Source organism: Uloborus diversus, chromosome 9 (assembly GCF_026930045.1).
Source record: "Uloborus diversus isolate 005 chromosome 9, Udiv.v.3.1, whole genome shotgun sequence".
In the NCBI taxonomy this organism is placed as follows: Eukaryota; Metazoa; Arthropoda; class Arachnida; order Araneae; family Uloboridae; genus Uloborus; species Uloborus diversus.
The window spans coordinates 150,811,343-150,835,904 of NC_072739.1; the positions used below are offsets into that span (position 1 = coordinate 150,811,343).

General features: G+C 33.4%; 1 protein-coding gene across 1 annotated transcript in view; it reads right to left on the reverse strand.

The window, feature by feature from the left end:
* The window catches only part of LOC129229293 (armadillo repeat-containing protein 8-like), a 43,930-nt gene extending 25,210 nt beyond the window's left edge, over positions 1–18,720 (reverse strand). Inside the window, 12 exon segments of the mRNA XM_054863567.1 lie at positions 1–147; positions 2,269–2,364; positions 2,455–2,700; positions 3,470–3,530; positions 4,310–4,400; positions 6,823–6,898; positions 6,973–7,053; positions 8,718–8,911; positions 11,214–11,356; positions 13,236–13,307; positions 16,818–16,891; positions 18,339–18,720. Coding sequence (XP_054719542.1) covers positions 1–147; positions 2,269–2,364; positions 2,455–2,700; positions 3,470–3,530; positions 4,310–4,400; positions 6,823–6,898; positions 6,973–7,053; positions 8,718–8,911; positions 11,214–11,356; positions 13,236–13,307; positions 16,818–16,891; positions 18,339–18,368 — 1,311 coding nt within the window. The 5' untranslated portion in view covers positions 18,369–18,720.
* Between the last annotated feature and the right edge of the window lie 5,842 nt (positions 18,721–24,562).

Sequence of the window (24,562 nt, forward strand, 5' to 3'; positions counted from 1 at the left end):
AACGGCATGGTCTTGGAATGTTGTGCGTAGCTGTTGAACTGATCGAGATAAACTGTGAAGACATCTAACAGCAGCTAAGCGAACACGAGGGTTTGGATCTGAGAAAGCACCAACTACATTTTCCATTAATGTATCAGTGTCAATTATCTGGAATGAAAATTTCAATACATAACATTTAATCTCATTTAGTGAAAAGCTAATGTTGAATACATTTCATTCAAACAACTTGAAAAATCATCATAACATGACACAAAAGGACAACATGAAAGATTGGAATCAATACACCTCACAAAAATTAAAGAAAGAAAATTTTAATCTGAAACGCAATTTTATAAAAAGAGAAACTATGATTAGAGGATTAGTTCACTGAAAATTTAATTTATGCTGATATTTAAGAGTTATCTAAGAATTTAACTTTCATTGTGTGATTACAGCCATGCAATATAACATTTTTATTACTAAGTCCAATACTTAGCACATATATAAATTAAACATTATTCTCTCCATCTTTCTCCAAATACAGTAGACCCTTGTTTTACGCAAGTTTATTTTACGCGGTTTCAATTACACGCGGTTTAAGATTTGACACCTTTATTTTATTTTACGTGGATGAGTTTCTGTTTTACATGGATGCGGAAATGCATCCAGATAAAATTCTCCCTTCTTTCAAAATCCAAAGTCCTAAATATCGCAGATTACGCGTAATCAACTGCAATTTGGCATGCTAATAATCGAGCTTGGGCCACTGGAGACATTTTATGCAATTGGTGCCAGAGCTCTCTCCAGAAGTAAAGTTATTAAACTCACACGGTTTAGAACTTAATGGAAGAAGAGCTTTTAGGAGTGACAAAGGAGGCCAAAACCAACGAGGATACCAACGTCCGTGATGCACAAACGAAAACGTTCACATTGAAAATTTTGAGCCATTCCCAGACAATAGAAATGATATTTCTGATTTGTTAGTGAATGAAGATTCTATCATGGAAATGATGCAAGTGATCATGGATGCGTAAATGCTCTGCAAATAATTAAAGAGAAAAATTCTTAATGACTGCCGAAAGACTATCATAGCCAGCTCCTCTTTATAAACAGAACACGAAATTAATTTATGTTTTCTTTGTGCATAAAAGTCGATATAAATACACATTAAACTTATTATACGATTAGTCATCTTTAGAATGAAGTATTTTGTTATCTACGGAACCAAACCCCTATTAAACACTAGTATTGGGTCTGAATTTACGGGGCATTTCCATGGAACGTAACCCCCGCGTAAAACGAGGGTCTACTGTAAATAAATAAAGCACATCCTTTTAATATCAAACATGAGACATTTCCCAAAAACTGCGGAATAATTTTGATAACAAATGAATGTCAGTATTCAAAAACTGAACATTACTTCCTTTTACATTGTCATCATTTTAAGAAGTTTAATTGATTATGTATATGTCATATGTTCATGGATATTGTCCTACATTGAAGCTAACTTCAAACCATAGCTAGAGGATTTTACCGAAGCGCCCATTCCTTTCATATCTCAAAAAACGTGATTTTTCAGGAGAGTGATTTTAAAAATTAAAAGAATGATATCATGTACTAAAACTAATATTCAAGCCACTGATTGAGACCTTACACATATGGTCTTTTCCAAGAAAATCTGGTGTTTCTTCTCTGTTTCATGAAGAAGAAGTGTAAAAAGTGTAAATTTTAAAAAGTTGCAATTAATTTATGACATTCTTGCGAAATTTGAGATATCTTAAAATATGTCATTATTGCTTGCCATACAATGCTACCAGCATAAATGCAGATAGTGCATTCTTGATTAAAAAATAAGAATGAAAAATGCTCTTTTTTGTGTGCAATGCTGTTTTTGAAATAAATAATACCATCTTTCACTAAGATACACACATTTCAAGCCGAATGAATCAAGCACAACCCAAGATATGCCTTCTCGAAAAGAACATTAGGAAAATACTTAAAAATGCAAATATGACACTTTTGCTCTCACTAATGGCAAAATATTAAGTTATAGAAATGCAGGTCTTGCAGAGATATGCTACTCATTCATGGCAGTTCAAAAAAAGGCTCAAAAACGTAAAATGGTTAATTTTTCAGAAATGAGCAAAATGTGTAATTTGAAGTGAATGAGTGAACATGTTTAATTACAGCAAAGATGAAAACTTGCCAAAAGTAGTTAAGTCAAATGGTTACAGCAGTGAAAGTTGATATAGCAGATCATTCATAACAGCAATAATAAAAAATCCTTACCTTCTTTCGTATCTCTTCATCATTTGCAGCCAAAGAAGAAAATGCTTTGAAAGCAGCTTGTTTCATTTCTTGAGCCATTTTTACCTCTTGAACAGCCTTGATTGAAAATGAAAGAGAAAAAGGGAAGTAAATCTTACTTTATCTAAATTTTCCATTGGAACTCGCTAAAAAAAAAAGAGTACTGACCTTTGGAACTACATCTATTTTTATTTCATCTCCATTAGCTATATCATCATTTACATCAGTTCCATTTTGAACTGGGGTTCGAAACTTCAATAGTTCAGATAATGTTGGAATTAAATGATCACTAATGCTTGCTATGCGCTGTAATTCTGTGTCTACTTCAGTCAGGTATGCTAAAGTTTCGGCTCCTTCAACTCTTTCTTCAGGTGCAACATCTTTCTGACACATACGTACCAATGTCGGAAGTGCCTAAAAAAGAAACATGCTTTGATAGTACAGTATGCCCGTAAAGTTGATCATCTTTGTAAGTTGACCACCTGTCTAAGTTCACCACTATTTTCAGGCACAGGATTAGATCTTAACATATAATTCAACCTCTATAAGTTGACTACTAAAGCAGTGCACCACAAGTGGTCAACTTACACAGATTTTAATGTGTACAACTTATATATATATATAAAAAAATGCCTAAAGAAATTAGACAGAAAAAAGGGCTTGACTAGGCACTGTATTGCAGATAGGTTGACATACTATTGATAAATAATATATATTTTGTACAGAGCAAAAAAGAACTTTTAAGGGAAAATTAGACCAATTAGCACAAAAATTTTGTTAAAAACATGGAATACAATTATTTGACAGTGGGAGAAATCGAATAAAACTACTTCAAAACAAAAAGAAAAATTAAAAGAAACATCAGAACAATTGTGAATGCAAATTAAAGGATATCAGTGTAGTTTAAGTTAAAATATAAATATAGACACTTTGGACAGAAATTACTTTTTTTTTCTGGGGGGGGGGGGGGGGTGGCACTGAAATGCTCTTTTTCGCTTTTCGAAAGTTTATAGGTAAAAAGGGGGGGGGGGGGGTAAGCTTAGCTATACTTTATTTTAGTGTTAGAACTGCAATGTTATGCAAGTATAAACTACTAAGTATAGGAATGGAAAAAAAAAATAATAATAAATTTTAACCAGAAAGATTTTAAAAGTTTTTAAAAATTAAAATTGAAAATAAATACCTTATATATTATTCTTGAATCGTCAGCAGAAAGTGCACCAGCTCGAAACATATACGTCATGCTTTAAAATAAATAATAAAATAAACATATTAAACATTAACACATTCATACAGTAAACTCTCAATATCTCAAAATGCTTGATATGACGAAAAATTATTTTTCCTCTTGATTTTGCGTACTTATCTAATGTTATTTTAGATTCTTATGTCGAATATTTTTCGAAGTCGAATATAGTTTTTCCCGAAAAACTGCAGTTTATTGTCTTGAAGCAACTCGAGGAATGTTTCTGAAAATTTCTCACACATTTCATTATTTCTTTTCATAAAAGCTTATCTTCTGTCACATTCATTCTAGAACACGGGGGGGTGTCAGAAAATGTAACTCCTAAGAAGCCCAAAAAACCTACCCAACACTTTTTTCCCACTTCTCATGCCATTTTGTTGGACCTTATGACCATATTTCCACCTCCGTAAAAAGGAGAGATGAGCGAAAAGCACATAGGGAATGGTGTAATCCTGTGTCCAACTTTTTTTGTTCCAGGGCGCTCGAAACTCACTTGAAATTGTTCTGCAACTTGGTAATCCAAATCTTTGATAAGTTTAGTTGTGGTAAATCACTGCATTTTGCTACTTTACAAGTGCGTTCTTTCTCTATTATTTTTGGTTGATTTTAAAAATTAAAATTGCGGTCCCAACTTGCTACAAATTTTCATGTTTTTGAAGTTCTCTAACCCTTCAGAAGAATATTAATGGTGAAAACAATGCTGTTTTCTCCCTTTGCTTTTTTCCCCCCTCTCCCAGTCATTGACGCTAGGGTAAAAGAAAATATTTTTGAACTTACCATTTTGCTGATACTAACTGCATTTCTGTTGTTCGGTCCCGACTCATAAGAGAAATAAGGATATCAGGAACAGATCTTCCCCCAAAACTAGCTAATGAACAAATGAACGCATAATTAATAAAATATGGAATACAGTACAACAAGCTATAACTTCATTAATAATAGTCCATTATTTCCTAAAAAAAATACATTAATTACATAAAATACACCTTCATTTGCTTATAAATTTAATTTTGATAGAGAGAAAACTGAGCACAGAATATTAACTACAAATGCATGCATTTCTAACTTGTCAGACATATTATACAGTAGGCGCCCCTTAATGTGATCACGGTTAATGTTCTCATTCGTTTAATATTATCAGAATAATGAAATCCCAAAACCCTTGTTTATTAACATGTGTTTAAAAAAATCAGACATTGTAATTAGTACTTTTGATTATTGTCGTCACTTCTTCATGAACTTAAAATTTTTTCCTCCTCAATCAACAGAAATACAAAGACAAATCCTGAGAAGTAGCTTCTGGGAAAACAAATTCCCTTTTCTTCAGAAAAGCAGAAGAATTTTTCTCTTTGTTTTGTTACATTAACCCGTAACAGGGGAGGTGAAAAAGTAGGACGTAACAGGGGACGTAAGGTCTCAGAGACTGCTCTATTTAAAAAATTCTTTAAAATCGTGTAATTACGATACATTCTTGAAATTTCTCTCAGAAGTTCTTTGAACTTTTATTAGCACGGGGAAAAAATATTTTTGAACTTTGAATCAATTTCTACCATTTACCAGGAAATTTTGCTAGAGTCTTAAGATTTTTCTAAAAAATCATATGCTGCAGTAAATAACTACTTGTATAAAAATGAATCTATTATTTATTAATGATTTCATTTTAGTTGCTTAATATATACAGAACATTTTAGTACCAGAAAATTAATTATATTAAGTTATGCAAAAATTTTGATAGCCCTTTAACTATTAGTATTTCACGTCGTATTTTGAGGAATTATTCAGCTTTCATTGTCCCTAGAACATCATTGCGTAACTTTTTTGAACATTTCAAACAACTCTCAACCTCCTCTAGAATGTTTTGCATCTCTTCCGCATAATGCGAGTAAGATAAATATACCTATATCCGCGGCTCTAGCGTTAAAAGTCTGATGTCTACTACTGCCAAAAATAGTAATACAGAAGGGGAGGTGTGGTCTCACAGACCGCTTCTAAAGAATGCAATGAAATTTAAGTCAGATGCATTCGCCTTTAGATACTGATAAGCAAGGAGGGTGTTCAAGGTCACAAAACAAAAAGCTATTGGGAAAAACCATTCAATTGACTGAAAATGAAATAGGGGGGATCGGATGAACTTTTGAGCGATCATTGAGACCACACCTCCCCTGTTAAGGGTTGAAAACTTCCTTCTCAACGGTCAAACATTTTAGAGATGGAGAAAAAGCACAATGATTTAACCATCTTTAAAACGCTTAGACTATTTAATCATCAAGAGTTATGGAAATGCCACAGAACAACTAAACATTCTCAGCCATTACTTTGCACGTAACAAAAAATCATGAAGATGAAAACAAAAAGAAAGTTAAATGAAAATTTAAACAACAAGCAAAACCACGCTAGAAAAGATGATGGGGTTGAATCTGCCTTGAAACAATGGTTCAAGAATCTCAGGGAAAAGGATGTGTGAGTAAACGATCCGTTACTGCAACAAAAAGCAGAAGATCTTGCTTTTAAAATGAGCAAAAAAAAAAGACTCTGTGGCATTGGACGGATGATTTAATTGTTGGAAAAAAGAGCTATTCCTTGCTGCAAATTTAGTAATTCATAAGTTAAAACTGCGTTCAGTCGCGTTATTGAAATTTTAATTCGGAGTTGTAAAAATTAATGCTTCTAAATTGAAAAAAAAAAAAAACCATAATTATCTGTGTCCTGGATTCTGTTTGGTTACTGTTATGTGTTATCAATCAGTTATTGTTATCAAACTATACTTGTAACAAAGCGATCACATTAAGCGGTGTTTACTGCACAAGAAAGAGGTATATTGAGTGAAATACTTTATAGATTTACACGCAACACAAGACAAAACAAGATGTATTTGATTTCTTAACATGTGGCATATAATTCAGTAAATCTAGAATGTCTTAAAATTGATTTAAAAAAAAAATAAGTGTATAGTAGAATATGAGTAGAATAATAAAGATTATGTAATAGTAATTATTTTTAAAAAGTTGTGTTCACAGATGTAGAATAAAAAGTGGTTTAACAAATGTATATTTTTGCATATAACATTTTCAGCACTCATAAAAAATTAATCATTTGAAAAACTAATGCAGATGAACTAAACCTCATTTTAATAGCTGAAACTTCATTAAACATGTTCATTCGATTGCACATTGTATGTAGGAAAAAAATGACTAATACCCTCAAAAAATTCAAATAAATGTTACTTTCAAACAAGAGGGATTTAGCTTCAGCTCAATTAAAACTTGCAGGCAATGACTAAAAATACTTACATGTTGCAGCTAATTCAGAAACTTTTTCGTTTTGATAACACATTTGAGCTAAACATCTCAAACTTGGAATTTGAACCTGTATTAAAACAAAGAATAAAATACGACTCATAATAGTATGCAAGTACAAAGATTAAAATTAAAAAGTCTTACTCGATAGATAGAACAACATAACATTGGAGCTAAAAGTTCAAGTACTCCATTTTCACATAGAATATCTTGATGTTCAGCAGTCTAAAAATAAAAGAAAAGGTTCTTATTAATACAGTGAAACCCTTTCGAACGGTCACCTGTTTTAAACGGCCATCCCTCTTAATAGCCAATTTTTTGTGGCACGGATTTTTCATCCCATAGACTTAATGTTAAAAACACCCCTAGCAACGGCCACCCAACCCTTCTGAAGGGCTGCTGGGTGGATGCGTCCTCCCCATTTTTCAGGAAAATCTATTCATATCCCGCTTCTAACCGACAGGTTTTCAGTTCAAGGAAAAATTTTGGAGTAAAAATGTCACTCACGCTTATTTTATTAGTTGGTCAGTGTATGTGTGTGTGATCTGGGTTGTAAACTACACTGCCAAAGATCATTTTCATGAATCTTGATCAACGTATTCATATGAGCATAGAAAATCCGTGAGAGAATTAATAGAGTAAGATTTCAAATATTTTCTAGCACAGTAGGGGAGTGCTTTGATAATTACAGAGCAAACTGAGATAAACGCCCTCTAAGTAATGAAAATTGCATTTTTCAATCAAATCTAATATTAATTTGAGATTGATTTATTTTTACTAATCAGTTCGCTGTGAGCATTATTAAAGTTTTTACAACAAATTTTTGTGCCTTTTAGGCACTAATTAAGCCAATTTACTAATACGTTTTGTAATTGTCAGCAAGCTATGCTTTCAACTGAAATGATTTTGGGGGAAATAGATCGCCATTGGAAATTTGAACTCAATAACAAATAAATTGGCTAGAGATTTATGTTTTAAACTCAGAAACGAATTTGAAAATAATTGTTAGAGAAGAGTAAAAACTTAGTCACAAATTGTATCCTTTCTTCGAAAAATGTATACAATAAGTAAATAAAATTCTACTTCCCCTTTAGAAATGTCTCAATCTTCCTTTTATGCGTTATACTTGCCGAGATTACGTATCAAAGTAATTATATTGCAACTGTAATGAAAACCCTTTATAGCGGCCACCCCCTCTGAACAGCGGAAAATTTTCGGAACGGAGGGGTGGTCGCTCAGAGAGGTTTCACTGTATTTGAAAAACTGAAATCAAAATGACAAATTAAGCATTTAAACCTTTTGTTCTTTCTGAGCTCATTTTTATCTATAAATGCTTGAATTCCTCATACATTATTCTTTTAAAACGCTTTTTGGCAGTGTTCGCAAAAAAGGACACCAATTTAAAAAATTCTAAAAAATTTTATTCTCTTTAAAATTACAAAAACTGCTGCGGAGGTAGTATTTTGTTCACTTTCACAATCACAGATGGCAGCATTACAAAAATGGCTTTTTCTGATGTCTCATTTCTTGGTCGAATCTTCCTAATTTTAGAACCCAAAAACGGGAATTTTAATTAAAATTTTTTAATTTGCTCTGAAACAGGTGACCATTTTTCTTCATTTTCCCTGAGGTGTTCAATTTTATTATTGCAAAAGATAAAGATTCCTTTTTTGAATGGATAAATACAATTTTGTCCTGCCCTAGGTGGACTATGTTAACAAATGGAAAGACCAACTACTGTGGAAAAAAATAAATTTAAATTTGTAAAATCTATGTCCAGCTGATCAATTCTACCCACTCATAGTATTTTTTCTCCATATTTCGAAAATTTTAATGACCTGTGGAGGAAATTGTTAAAGAACATTTTATGTTATGAAATGTTCTCTAACCTGACAGCCGGAATACAGCATTGTCATAACACATTCTTGCACTGTTGCAGACGGTTGTTTGGCAAGCCTAACAAGATGAGGCACAAGTGTTGGGTCATTATATAATACTTCAACTGGCGACTCTTTGCGAGATAAAACAGTCCGCATGCACCTCAAGCATGCTTCCATCAGTTTCTGATGAGTACTTGCTAAACCTGTTTAAAACAATATTTAGACGTTAAGATAAACACTCACTTACAATGAAAAATAATGAAAAATAAGGATATAAAATCAAATTATATCAGTAGTTTTTACTGCCCTAATTTATAAAAAATGCAAATTTTCATTGTTGCTAAACAGCATATCAGTGATAAAATGCTCAATTCTGTATAGATTTCAATAAAATTACCTCCTATTTTTTTAATATGCCAAGTGTCCTCCATTTTTATTCTTTTTTTTACGTTCAGTTTTGCTACACTTAATTTGATTTGCTTATTTGAAGTGAACATCAGGGTTGTGGGGTCGTGGGCTTAAAAGTCGGAATAGATAATTTCCCCTCAAAGTTTACCCTTTGCCAGTGCTTGTGGCATCGGACTCATTTTGGGGTAAAGGTGTCCGAGTCGGAGTCAAAGGCTATGAAATTCCTGTAGTCATTTTTGCTTCAACTCTGCAGCCCTGATAGATATGCCAAAGAGGGGAAAATTTTAAATTTCAGATACACTACTTCATGAAAAAAATGGGAGTCTGATTTCAAACAAATACTAAGATTATATTCAGCAAGTTACTGCCCTATAGCCAGGGCTAAGGCAGAAATACATGAAATACACCGCAGTTCAGTCAATTCCAGCTGAGGAGTGCAGTTTCGTGCTTATTAGCCCTCATCAGCCCGGCATAGGAGTGACTGAGCTGGAGGTGGAAAACCTCTTAAGGAAGCCAAGAGTGCCAAACAAACTGGTAGCTAATACAGAATTAGCACTGACCAGACGAGTGACCGAAGCAATGGTTTGGTTCAACTCAAAGATTGAAGGCAAGGCAGGTATATTCAGCAAGTTACAGCCCTATAGCCAGATTCCTTGGCTGGAATTGACTGAACTGGCAGTGTATTTCAAGTATTTCTGCCTTAGTCTTGGCTATATGGCAATAACTTGCTGAATATACCTGCCTTGCCTTCAATCTTCGAGTTGAACTGAACCATTGCTTTGGTCACTCGTCTAGTCAGTGCTAATTCTGTATTAGCTACCAGTTTGTTTGGCACTCTTCGCTTCCATAAGCGGTTTTCCACCTCCAGCTCAGTCACTCCTATGCTGGGCTGATGAGTGCTAATAAGCACGAAACTGCAGTCCTTGGCTGGAATGGACTGAACTGGCAGTGTATTTCATGTAAATACTAAGCTTGTGTTGTAATTTTGCCCTGACAATAGGTAGTTAACTGCCAATAATTTAAAACTTATTATTACCATTACCTGTCAACAAAATACCTTTCTATTCTGAAGCACTCTTACTGACACATATTAGTAACAACATCTAACACATATCATTCAGAAGTGAATAAGATGTCTTGTTAATGCAGTCTACAACAGGAAAAAAAACATGTAATAAACTTCTTAACTAGCTCATTTTCCCCCAAGAAATGTCAATCTTTTTTGCATCTAATTAAACACCATACTTTGAACAAAAAAAAGAAAATGGGGGAATAAAAAGAATTGCTGCACTATGTCATCGGTTCAAAATTATTGAGGCTACTGAGTGACCATTGATGAAATGCAAAAGCAAACATCTGGTTTACAGGCAGCTATGGATGCATCTATTAGTTTTGAGGGATGCCAGTTTTTACAGATATGTGTTAACCTCTGAATTGAGCTGAGTCACATTGCAATGCAAGAAACATGCACATTAAATTTTTAATTTTAACCCTCTCACTGAGAGGGCTTTGTTTAATTGGACATATGCAAATTCCATAGCAACTAGGGCAACACAGTAAATAGTCTCTTTACAAAAATTGAAAATATAGGCAAAGTGGAAACTAAAAGCTTGTATGTTTCATGACAAAACTACCGGCCAATTTCAGCTATCCCACTTTTCAGGGCAAAATATTTAAATGGTTAAAAAGCATGTGAAGCAGGTCTGACGCATGTGTCTGCGCTATGATCCCCCCTTGAAGGGGGGGGGGGAGCATAGTCTGACGGCTTCATTATAACCTAAAAAAAAAAGATGTGATGAAAATTTTTATATGATTAGAATATTGTTTTAAATTTTGAATTGCTTTCACATTTCCAAAGTCCCAATATATCTCATAAATACAGAAAAACTGAATTACAGCAAAAATATCCCCTAAAAATTTTAGAACTGAATAATCAAAAACAAAATTGAAGCAACATAATTTTACTGCATTATTCATTGAACAGTGCTCAATGAAATTGCAATATGATCAATTTGCTGCAAATAACTAAATCTGTTAATTTTACCAACATTAATGATTTTGCCATTAGAAGAAGAATATACATTTGCTAAAAAATACCTCTTAAAATCACATTTAGAAGGCCAGCATTTAACAATTCTTCAACATGCTTGTCTGTGCCTCTGGCTAAACTACCTAATGTTACAGCAGTTTCTACCATTAATTCATTGCTGGAATTTTTATCTAATAGTATCTGGAATAGCCTATATAAAAAATTCACACAACAAATGTTAGTTCACTTTGATTACCGTAAAAAAAAAAAAAAAAAAAAAAAAAAAAACCAAATCATTCTAAAGAAAACATCAAACAACATTTTAAAAATGTAATAATTTGAGGAAAGTAAGATTTTCACTATAAAAGGAAAAAAAAAACATAGAAGACGATCCAAATAATTTATAAGTACCTATTGTGAAAGTAATCTATTATGAAACCAAGAGATGTACCATATATCTGATCAAGTTAAATCATTAAAATTCATGATTACAGTAACTAAATTTCAGTTTCTAGTGGAGAGAACACTAATGCCCATTACATGAGGTTTGGGGGTGGAGGCTTGACCCCCCAATAATTTGTGTCTGTTTGCCTTTTTTTAAGGGGATGGTGAGTGCTTTGCTTGAGAAGTGCCAATGACAATTGCAAAGTTTTTGGGGAATTGGTACGCATATTTTAAACTGTAGATATCAAGGCTAAGACCTTCTTTACTAATAATAAAGCTGAAAGTCTGTCTGGATATCTGGATCTCTGTGACGTGCATAGCGTCTAGACCGTTCGGCCGATTTTCATGAAATTTGGCACAAAATTAGTTTGTAGCATGGGAGTGAGCACCTTGAAGCGTTTTTTTGAAAATTCGATTTTGTTCTTTTTATAGTCCAATTTTAAGAACATTTTCCTGAGCAAAATTATCATAAGATGGACGAGTAAATTACCATGTTATCAGAACTTGGAACTGTAACATGTGCAAGCCTATTGGCGAGAAATTCATCATACATTATTTATAAATATACAGGCGAACCAAAAGACCTTTTAATTTTCTACTACGGACCAAGTCGTGCGGGTACCACAAATATTTAATATATTAAAAGATAATCTTCAATGCATAGAATTTCAGGATTTAAGAAGACTGCTATATGAGCTTGTCAAATATGAGGGGGAAGTTATGTGGGCTTCAAAAGATGGTTGAAGGATTTAGAGCCATAAACAATACAGATCTACTGCACAACCCATCATAAAATAGAGCTGTAAAAATATTTCTTAACACAAAAACTACATTGTCTAATTAAACCAGAAAATTTGTATAATATTTTTTGGATTCTTTTACTTTGAAAATGCATGGCCACCTATTATTGGTTTTTGTAAAGTATAAGATTATAAGCACCAGAAAATAGGTAAAATGGCATCAAAAAAAAAAAAAAAATCCACCAACTAATGCCGGATTTGAACCCACTAATTTGGGCATAAGATGTCAATACCTTACCATTATCCAATTTAACTATGCTGAAATTTTAGAAAGTATTCTATTTTTTACTTCAAGCATTACATTTACACAAATAAGCAAGATAATACTTTTGATTAAAGTTTATATAATAACTTACATCATTATGGGGGGGGGGGGGGGGGGAGAATCAACACTAATATTAAATGAATATCAAAAGAAAGTCAACAATTTTAAAAAAAAATTGCATACAATGAACTATAGCACAATATATAAACATACAAAAACTTAAATAACTTGACATTAGAATGTTGTTCTACATATATCATCATCTCAGAGCAACAGTAGGATATCTTAGTGTTATTTTTGGGATTAGATGTCTTATTGTTGCTCTGAGGCAACAATATTTTCAATTTCCATCAAATATGTTTTAATATCGATTTTGTCACATCAATCATTTATTTATATACCGCTTGTCTGATAATATTATCAGACGAATATTATAATTTTTTTTGAGTGAGAGTAGTAGGAGGATTTGAACCACCATTTTCCAAGTTCACTACAAAATCAATCAAAACGGTACTAAAAAATTTACTTTACTCTGGTTTGAAAGCGATAAATAAAACTCTAGAATATAAACTGCTATTTACCTTGGTAAGACACCCATTTGAATAACAATTCCTTTCTGTTTATTACTTCCAATCACCGAGTTCTTTAGATGACTAAACAGAAGAGAAAAAACACAAGTTGTACTTCAAAGCAGAACATAATTTGAAGGATTGCAAAATAATAGTAGAGAATGTATGAACTATTCTGAATAAAAACAAAAATAATGACTTTATCATAACATTACATAAAGGAAGGAAATTCAATTCTGATATACTAATTGTGGAGTCAGTTTGTGCTCTGAAAAATGTTTTCAGTTATACCACACAAAACTGACATACGGAACTACTAATATGTATTTATATATTTATTTATTTTTAAAGATATATATTTTTTATTTTTAGAAAAAATACTCCACCAGAAGCAAACTTTATTACTGCCACACTGATTGGCGGCTCCTGCAAGTGAATTTGCTGTCGCTACGAAATCTTAAATATGTTTTATTTTGCATTGATTTTTACAGTTAAAAAAAATGACAATTCATGTACCCAAATCCTCAAAATAACTTGACAGTTAAAAGGTTAAAGATGAAAAACCAGTTCACTTTTAGCAAATTTACACACAAAATAATATACTCTTCAGTTAGATAAAACAGATTCTCTCACCACAAGTTACTTTTTTGAAAACTATTAGGTACTTGAAGGTTTAAAAAAAAAAAAAAAAAAAAAAATCTTCTACCTATCTTCTGCTTTTCAGTTCTGATCTCTTTATCTTAAGAAAGATAAGATTTGCAGGAAAAAGTTTAAAGGATGGCTACGGGCTAGTAAATCGGTTTTTTAACTTAGCTCATGATTTCAGGCTTAGAATGCCAGGATATGTGTAGTGTGCAGGGTTTGCCAGATTGGACCCAATGGGTTTTTCTGGAAAAATCCATTCAAAAAACCCAGTATTAAGCCCACTTTTGGGTTTTTTTAAAAAAATTTTATGAGAAGTTTAAAAAAAATAAACTTAAATATTTTCACAATTTAAACTTTTTTATTTGTTCTTCACCACAAACAATGGTCATAAAAAATGAATTTTGAACTTAAATAGTATTTCTTAACTCTTCATTGCATTAAAAAAATACTTCAAAGATTTTAAATAAATATATTTAACTTTTTTCTTTAACTGGTTAATAAATAACTCAAATTATCTTGACTAAGTCCTGTCACATCTGATTTTCTCAATATTTGTAGACTGTACAGAGGAAACTACTCTAGCTAAAAGGCTTTCATTTGAATTATTTTCTGCAAACCAACGTGTCGAAAATCTCAAATAAACAAAGTATATTTTTTAGAAATTAATATGTGTTACAAACGGTCGGACAGAAAACAGAATAGGATGTACAGTATTTTCATTATCTTATGAAAAAGTCTTGATATTTCTTACTCTGTACACAGAAATAGAAAAATAGGGAGTAATAAAATTCAAGAAATGTCTTGATTAAGCTGGAATTCAGTAAAAACAAATTTAAACTACTTGAGGTACTACAGTAGTTTTGCATAACAAAATGAAATACAATAAAGTAAAATTCAAAAAAAAACAAAAACAAATGTAGTAATTAAAAACGAACAACAAATTTTATCACTCGAGAAGTAACTTTGCCTTAACTGTTGATAATCATGGAAACTAAAAAATCTGAAACTTCACCATTCTTGGGTTTCGTCGTCTTTTATACTTTTCTTCAGAAAACACTGAATTTTCCAGCTTTTTTTACCCCAAGACAATTTTTGTGCTTTGTCCAAACACTTACACTACAATATGCTACAAGTACCCAATTTTCCCTAAAGAAAAGACAAAAAAATCCACATTTCTTTTAAAAAAACCCAATTTAAGTTCGGTTTTTATTAGAGACGTACCGAGTAGCACTTTGGCCGAGTAGCCGAGTACCGAGTACTCGACCTTTCACTACTCGGCCGAGTACCGAGTTACCGAGTACTCGGCCTTTCACTACTCGGCCGAGTTACCAAGTACCAATTATGTTTTAAGAAGAACCATCGACACACATGTGATGAATTTTGAACTTATTGGAATAGTAGTATAGACCTCCTTGTCCATATAATAGTTTTTAAACTAAATTCCTGCTGAAATTTAATTGCGCATTACATAAACAATTTTGTTTGTGTCAAAAATTTTTCAAAAAAATTATTTTTAAAATTAAAAATAAATAAATAAAAGGTATGATGAAACAAGTTGGAATTAAAACAAATAACAGTAAAATCCCTCTAATGCGGATATTAATAGGACAATTTTTTGTCCGCAATAGAGAGGTGTCCGCAGGACAGGGGTTTGATAATGTTATTTGCATTGGAACTGGAGAATTAAAAATTGTCCGCATAAGAGGGGTGTCCGCCTGTGAGGGGTGTCTGTTAGGAGGGGTTTCACTGTATACCAATCATAGTTCTAGTCTGCCAAACATAATTTTTAAAAGCAGATAAAACAAATATGCAGGAACACTGCAGACACGTGTTTCTGCCCCCCTCCCCTCCCGTTACAAGGAACGTCTTTTTCAGTGCATAACATGTGAGTTAAAGAATATAAAGACATTTGACAAAAAAAATCCGACTTTTGTCGGATGCCTTTAAATCCACAAGCTCCCATTTTGTGCATTGAAAAAGGAATTCCTTGTATTGCCAAAACATGTGTCTGCAGTGTTCCTGCACTGTGCTTTTAACATTGTTTTGTTTCCTTTTATTTTTTAAGCAAAGGTATTTTTGTATGTTTTATAACTAATTTTGTTTGTAGAAAAAATCCATTTTTAATATAAAAATTCCATACTTTCTATACTTACCTTTTTTGCATAATTTCTAATAATAAGTTTTATTTACTTTGGGGACATTAAAATAAAGATTTATTCTATTGAAGCATTACAAACTGCATTATTCTCAAAATTTCAATTTGACTTATAAATTTTAATTATAAATGATTGCAGAATATAATGCTTGCTCTTTTTTTAGACGTTTTAGTATCTGTCTTGGACAATATTCAATTTTTGCAATTACTCGGTATTGGCCGAGTATCTGATCAGAATTTGGCCGAGTACCGAGTACTCGGCAAATTGGCCGAGTAGGCCGAGTACCGAGTAGTTACCGAGTACTCGGTACGTCTCTAGTTTTTATTATGTTTTATTTAAAAAACCCAAAAAAGCCTGGGTTTTTAAAAAACCCCCTGGGTTTTTGCCAACCCTGGTAGTGTGTAGTCTTGAACAAAGGAGAAAAAGAGGGGATGTGATTGAGTTATTCATCAAGCACATTACAATGGAGGACAAGCATGGACTTAGTTTCTGCACTGAACTAGGGGTCATTTTGTCATTATTTTAAGCTTTTTAAATCCTTACTTAATTGTGAAATCAGAAAAAATTATTACTTAAACCGGGTGCAAGGCATTAGGAATTATTTATCAGAAGCAGCAGTTACTTTCAATAAGATAAAGTTTTAAAAGAGTTCTTGATCTTCATTGGAGATTGATAAACCAACTAGAATCAGGCTAGCTAGGCCCAGAGTCTGTTGCTGGTCGTCACTTTAGCATTTACAATTATTTGTGAAAATAAAAAATTAGAAGAGTTTAGTTTAAATTATATTACTTACATAACTGCATCCAAACATGTCTGTGAATCAGGTGAGAAAAGGCCATCAATATAAGCTCTGCTGCTTTCCACATCCTTTAAATATTAATAATTATTAGTTCACAAGTAATTCATCAAATTCTCAAAAGAAAAAAATATTACTTCATAACCAGTATCACGTTATGGAGGAGAGGGGTTTGCTCCGGTTTTAACCCATTTAGGGAGTGACACCCAAAGTGGAATACACAAATGTAGTTGTCTCTAAAAATTGCATAAATTTTATGTTTTTATAAAATTCAAATTTTTTTCTTTTGCATTTATAGGGGGGGGGGGGGTGACACCCCAAATTACTGCCCCGGGTGTAACTTATGCGAAGTACGCCACTGTTTATAACATTCTAGTTTCTTTACACTAGCTTTCTCATTAAATAAAACAAGTAAGAAGGCTTTTACATTGCTATATAGCAAATAAATAAAAGGTCAAAATTAATTATAAAGAAATATTGAAAGATAAAAAGTAAGGTTAAGAGATGAAAAATATATGCCTGCTGGCAAGTCTCTCTCTCCCCAAATACATAACTTAAAAAAATTTAGACTAATTTTTTCTTCAGAAGATCTTGGCCAGGGGGAAACTCATTTCCATTTTGTTTTTTCGCTATGAACAGTTCCAAAAACCTTAAAAGTGCTATTAGGAATGTTTTATGCACTTTATTGGATTTCCTGATCCTTGACCTTATACACATAGAAAAAAAGGTTTTTTTTTGGTACTTTTACGGTACAGTGAACCCTCGTTAACTGCAATTAATCCAGGGCTGCAAAAGAGCCGGCCTTTTTAAAAAAAGGCTAGGCCGGCCGGCTTATATTAAAAAAGCCGGTCTTTTTTGGCTTTTATAAATCATGTTCTATATTCTTCATTATACATTCCAATAAGCTAACAAATGTCAATTTAAATAATAAAGCAAAACATTTGCTGAAAGAAAAATGATAAAAGGAATATATACACAAAAACTACAAATCATTTCTAACAAAATCTTTATGCTTTTGGTGGATAATCCTCTACCTAAGGCCTAATCTCATGTCTAGACTCCACCTTGATAAGTGAATTTCTAAAGTAGGAGTCTATATCAATAAAATATCTTCCTGGTTAGAGTGTAGAAAACTTATTTCTAATGATTTAAATGTCTTTTTTGAAAAAAATTAGAGCCGTCCAGATATGAAACGACACCCTTTAGGCACCATTACACTTGTATTACTCAATATATTACACAAAATAAGATAATAAGACACATTACATATTTTACATAACATTGTCTTTATTAGTAAATCAATTTCTTTCAAACCCCATAAAAACAAAACAAAAAATGCTGTATAACATGAGATTTTAAACCAAAAAAATCTGAATATTTATTTAAGACAGCTAATTTTTTCAACCCGGATAAGTTCGGGACGGGGCCCTAGTGTCAAATAAAAGGGATAGGAAATATGCGGTAATGACTTTGATTTTATGACATTTGTTATGTATTCCAATCTAAAATACTACTTACAACATAGGGCTCAACATTAACCATCTTCATGATTTAGGTCTTGTGTTTTCGCTAATCAAGGCAAAATTCAAATTAAATTACTAATCATTCAATAAATTTCTATACAGTAAACATTAATATTCCCATCGACAGACATATTTTAATTAGCAAACATTCGAAGCGTAATGCGAGCCGCATTTAAGTTAATTTGATGAAATTATCGGTTAACAGTTCTATAATTTATGAAAATCATTTCTCATACTTCTAATAAATATTTATATATAAAAATTTTGTTGAGTGATCAAAATATTTTTCTTGTTTTGACGCAAATGGCAAAATTACAGTTGCCAAATTTGGTACTTAAAACGCTTTAGTTAAAAGGAGATATCCATGGAGTACAACGACTTTGTGGAGATCCTACCACTGTACTTCATTTTCTGAAAAGGAGCAAAGAGACTGAAAAGAAAATCAGGAAAATACCATTTGCAATTCCACAGTTGGGGCCGTGGTAGCCTGATCGGTAAGGCATTGGACTCGGGGCCGGAGGGCCTCGGGTTCGATCCTTGCTGGTCGAAGACCCACCGTCGTCATTAAAGGGGACTGGGCGACGTTAAATATGCTCGTGGTCTCAATGTCCTCCAAGTGAAACGATACCTCTGGGGGTGCTAGTACCAGGTAGCTATTAGCTCTTGGACTAGTTCTAAATTCTCATTAACTGCTCGATCCGGTGATGGTGCTGCCATCTATCGGTATATAAAAAACAATGGAGGCAAGGCACTTTGTATGCAGTCCTCGACATAAATGCAGTTGAAGTCAGTTGTGACTCTTGAATAGAATAGAATAGAATAGAATTCCACAGTTCGAATACGCCACCTTGCGGGGATTAACAATACTACTGAAAAGGTAAAACATTCCGTTTCACGTATTTTCTTTGGGATAAATTACAGGTTTCAGACATTTTGTGATGTAATATAATTTCAGAGGAATAGAAAATAAAGCTTCCTACAAACGCGATGAACAATTACTGTCATTCATTAAGCTTCAAAACAAGTTATAAGTTACGGTATTTGTTTGTTTTACCTTTCTCATCCGCCATTAGACAGTGGCTGCAATAGGGACTCTATTTCATGCCAAATCAATTGTTCATTATGCTTTCAAAATATTTTAAAGCAAAAACTTTCAAACGCCATCGTTTAAAAATTAAATTAGGTGTTTTAAGCAGGAAAAATACATGTAGTCAATGAGAAAGGTTGGAGGAGTCGAGGAATTTGGGGTTTTATTCTCATATTTTTCTGGTTACGTCTCAGTCAAAAGGCCTTATCAAATCACACGATTTCTACTCTCCTTCCCTAATATTAAGGTATAATCATAAAGGCAAAATAAACGCAACACTCTCTCGTATTCGATGACTATTTGCACTGGAACTGGAGACACATCAAAGACATCGATTTTTCAGAAATAATATATTCTACATAATTAATTTATTAAACTGTTGTTTAAGGGACGTCTTCATATTAAAATGTTCATGAACCTTAAAATTTTCAATGAAAAATCCCCTTTTTGTCACATATTTGTGATTAGCATCATCATTTAACCTTGTGTACCAAAATTTTTAATTTGATCCAGCCTTGCTTCAAAATTCAACTGATAACAAAACTAGCCTCCATATATGAAACATACACAGGGGTGGACTGGCTGACTTTGGCCCAGTCGGCAAGAATATTTTGGCCCTCCTCTGTAAAAAGAAAAGTTAAATTAACCAGTACCGGATCTCGATTCTTCCGATCCGAGCAAAGACATTAAACTACTGCTAGTTCCTATTTTCCTTTTAAATTTCTGAAGCAAGTTTTAAAGTTAAAAAAAAAAAAGAAAATTGTGAAACGCAAAATTAAGCAAACACTGACACATTTTTTTGTGTGCCTTCAAAGGATACTAATAGTCATAAATCTGAAAAAGGTACATCATACTGACAACAAAGGAAGGACACGAGGAAAGGGTAAATTCCCCTGGAAATTTTTCGAAATTGGTTGATATGCATAGCCATAAGGAGAAAAGAATCAGGAGAAGGGGTTCTAGAGTTCCCTTCCAAGAGATATTTTCAACGTTGATGTCAAAAAGCGTAATTTTACAATTTTCGGTAACGTTGAGGTTGAGAGGAGAGGAAAAAGAAAGGGTTCCCCCCAGAGTTGGACTGGCCTGCCGGCCCCGCCCTCAAGTCTGAACACCTTTTTTTATTTAAAAAAAAAAGCTTTTCTTTAATTAATTTATTTTTTTAGTATTTTTGTGCAATGCCCCCCTTCCCCTTCCTTTTTTTTTCTGCGCTTACAAACCTGTTCGACTTTTCCCTTCCCATTTTTTTTTTCTTTTCTTTAAACTCATAAACCTGTGCACCATCGGGTTTTTTTCGCACTTTCTTTTTTGCACTTTTTATATTTTTTCATCCGGGGGGGGGGAGACCTTATCAGTCTAATTGGAAACTAATGCCACAGGCGTTGGTGGGGGGGGGCGACACTGACGCAAAAAAGAAAGAAAGAAGAGAAGTAAAAAAAAGGGAAAGAAAGAAGAGAAGTAAAAAAAAAAGGAAAGAAAGAAGAGATGTAAAAAAAAGAGAGGAAAAAAGAATAAAGGGCGAAAATTCCGAATAAGAAAAACGTAAAGATTATGTGAAATTTACACTTTTCCTCCTTTTCTTTTCTTTCCCCCTTTTTTCTTTTACCCCTTTTTATTCTTTTTTGGGGGGGGAAGTGGGAAGGGCCCGGCGATATAACTGACAAGGGGCCCGCCTTGGCTTTCTGCGGCCCTGAACATAAGACCTTTTCCACTCCTAAGTTTACAGTTAAATAAGCATAATTCTTATCTTAAGTTCAATTGGATCAATAATAATAATTAAAAAAAAAAACAAACTTGCCAGCAACGAATTTACTTATTACAATTATAAGGGTCCCCGAATGGGATTCATAAATACATATGATAAATGATTTATACATAGTTCTGAAATAGAGCAGGGTATAAAAATTCATTTCCAACTGTCTAGTAATGATTTCAAGGCTCTTGTTTAAAGAACGATGACTCTTAGTTGAACTAAATCTTTAAGTAACGTGTACTTGAAATAAATTTAAACCACATTGGATTTTTGAATACTTTATTCATCGAGTATTATGAAAATTAAAATTAACTGAAACCAACAAAACAATTTGCATTAGGTAAATATACTCAAAAAGGGCTTTAAACATAAATGAAAGATGGAAATAGGAAAATGAATGGACTTTTTCCATTTGATTTGAATCACTTATTCCCAATTTACTTTTTGAAAAGGGAGATACAAAACAAAATGAATATTACAATTATTTGTTTACTGAATACTTCAGGATCACATTACAAAGATATTACTATTAATTAAAGAAGTTATATTTTTCGTTATTGAAAAACACATTCCAGAGCCACAAAATATGTCTTTAAGTATTTATTCAAGGAAAACAAAAGGAGCAGAACACTCGCAGTTTTTCTCCGTTTGAATCAAGGCAACATTACTATTTGAAAACGCATAGAAAATACAAACCTTATAATATTTCACTTGGACCTAAAAATTACTTGCGTAAAACTCTTGTAACAAAAACTGAACAATTGCTGTGCGATGAGTTTAAATACATCATAAACAAAAATACTTTTATTTACACTTTTCAAAGTAAAGTGAAATTGCAAACATAATGAATATTACAAATATTTACTGTAGGCAAGGTCTTTCTAAAAAAGTATCCAACCCAGGGTTTCTTTCAGACTTTTTGCTCCGGGGAGGGGGCACTTTAAAAATTGGAGGGGGCTGGCATATTTTAGGGGGCAGGGCACGTTAAGAGTTCGGAGGGGTCAAAGGCGTACTTAAGGAGTGGGACACGACCCCTCCCACCGCCCCCTCTCGCAGAAACAAATTCTAAATTACCCTCTCATAATAATTTTATAATTTCAAACAAGAGAGAAACGAACATAGGCATTTCCGAAACTCTGACGGCGCCCAGGGCGAAAGTTTCCTGGCGCCCCCCCCCCCATACACACAGAAACATCAAGTTAGCTATAACATCAGTGCATAATACATACTTGAATTTCTTACATATTAATGAACAGAACAATCAGAAGGCTATGCATAATACAAATTAAAAGACAAACAATGAACATGTTTCTAATATTTGTGAAACATTAATGACTCAAAAACTTTTCGAAAAATGGAAATGTTAAAAATCCAAATATTTATCTAGTAAAATGTTATCGAACTTGATAAAAAAAAAACTAACAATTAAAACTGAATTGGTTATTCATATTGATCAAACTAAGAACACAAATAAATAAGTTGCTGATCATAAATAGAAAATCTTTTCAAGAGTTCTTTTGTGGTTTTACTTGTACCAACTTAATACCAACTTTCTTATGTGTTATAAACAAAGATGTTATTCTTTTGCATCAAATATTTGTAAGTTTTAGGGAGAAGCCCACATATACTCAACAACATCGAAAATCGCTCAGAATTGCGTTTTGGAGCTCTAACTTCGAAAAATCACTGGCCCTAATATTACAAAATATGGCTTTACAAATTGAGTTTTAAGACTTAAGTTTAAGAAAATATTCGTGCAAGGGTCCCATGCCGCCTTTCTTTAATATCCCAAAAAAGTGGGGTTCTTAAACAACACTTATAAAAAATTTAAGTGGAATTGCCCCTGAAAGCAAAACATGGCTTAAAGTTTTTGAACCAAAATTTTAAACAATTTTCCTAGGAAATGCTCCAGATTATCCCGTCCATAAATCTTCAAAGTTCGTCTAAAGTTGCGTTTCTGAAACTTCAATTTCGAAAACTTGCAGGGGGAGAAGGAATTGATTTCAATCTATTTAAATAAATAATCGATCGGAAACGGTTTCTGAGCTCCCTCTCTAACGTCAGTAAACATGACCTATAGTCGCGTTTTAAAGACTAAAATTGTGTTTTCAAAACTAGAAAGTTTCAAACTTTTGACTGGACACCTTTTGACCTTTTTTCCTATCAGATCAAAAAAAAAAAAAAAAAATCTGTTTTTTGTTTTTTCAATGTGCCCCCTTAAAACTTTTTCTGGTTACGTCACTGCACGCAGGGGCAGAATTCAAGCAAATTTGGTGAGAACTAGACAAAGGAGAAGTGCCTTTTGTTTGATTCTAAACAGTTATATTCTCAGAAATTGTATCTGCTTCAATGATACAAAGGAAACTAATGTTTTGGAAACAAAGAGAGGAATATTTTCGTGCCCTAGGAAAAAAAATAGAGAATCATAGCAATGATTCTGTATTTTGTGTTTTTGACTGTGTATATATGATACATGAAATGAGGGGGCGCCTCAAGGCGCCCCTAAATTTAAGAAATCGGGGCATTTTCTACGATGAGGGACGCCTTGCTGCGCCCCTCATTTCGTGTGAATGTCGTCGTGTTCCGTTGAAACGAGGGGCACCTTGCGGCGCCCCCTCATTTCATGGCGCCCGGGACGATTGCCCCGCTCGCCCCCCTCTTGGGACGGCCCTGATAGAGACCATAGTTCTAACCACCCCCTATCACAGAGTTGCCAATCCCCCACCAACAGCAAGGGTGCACACAAATGCCACAAAGACCCGCTAAAGAGTCAGACCCCCCCCCCCTACAAAAAGAGAAAAATACCCCTTAAAACAATCTCCCCTAAAACTTTCAATGGCGCAGTCTACGCTAGGTCCCCCCCCCCGGGAGGGGGCTGTCTTGAACAACAGCAATAAATAGACAACAGACAAAAAAGGAAACATCCCTTCTTGTTTGTTAAGCGTCGAACATTAATTGCCTGTATGTTTCCTGGGGCAAAATGTCCTTTTAGCAGTTTGAAGACAGAGGCAGTGGCGGATACAAGGAGAGGGTCATGGGGATCATGACCCTCCCCCCCCAACCGCCGACAACATTATCCGTATACAATGTACAAACAATTTATGCATAAAATTTAAACAATTACAGTATCTTTTCAATTCATTAATTATTTTTGAAAGTAAATATTTAAACTACTACTTCGTTTCATGACTTATAAAATTAATTTACAACGTTTATCCCCAATTAGGTGCCTTATTCCTGACCGATTTTTTGCTTTTTATTGACCCTCAACCAGTTTCAGAAACTTTTCGTACCGGAAATCGTTAGTTCGTGCAGGGGGGGGGGGCATTCTTCAAACCCCTAAAATTGTTTTCTGTATATCCACCCCTGGACAGAGGCAGAC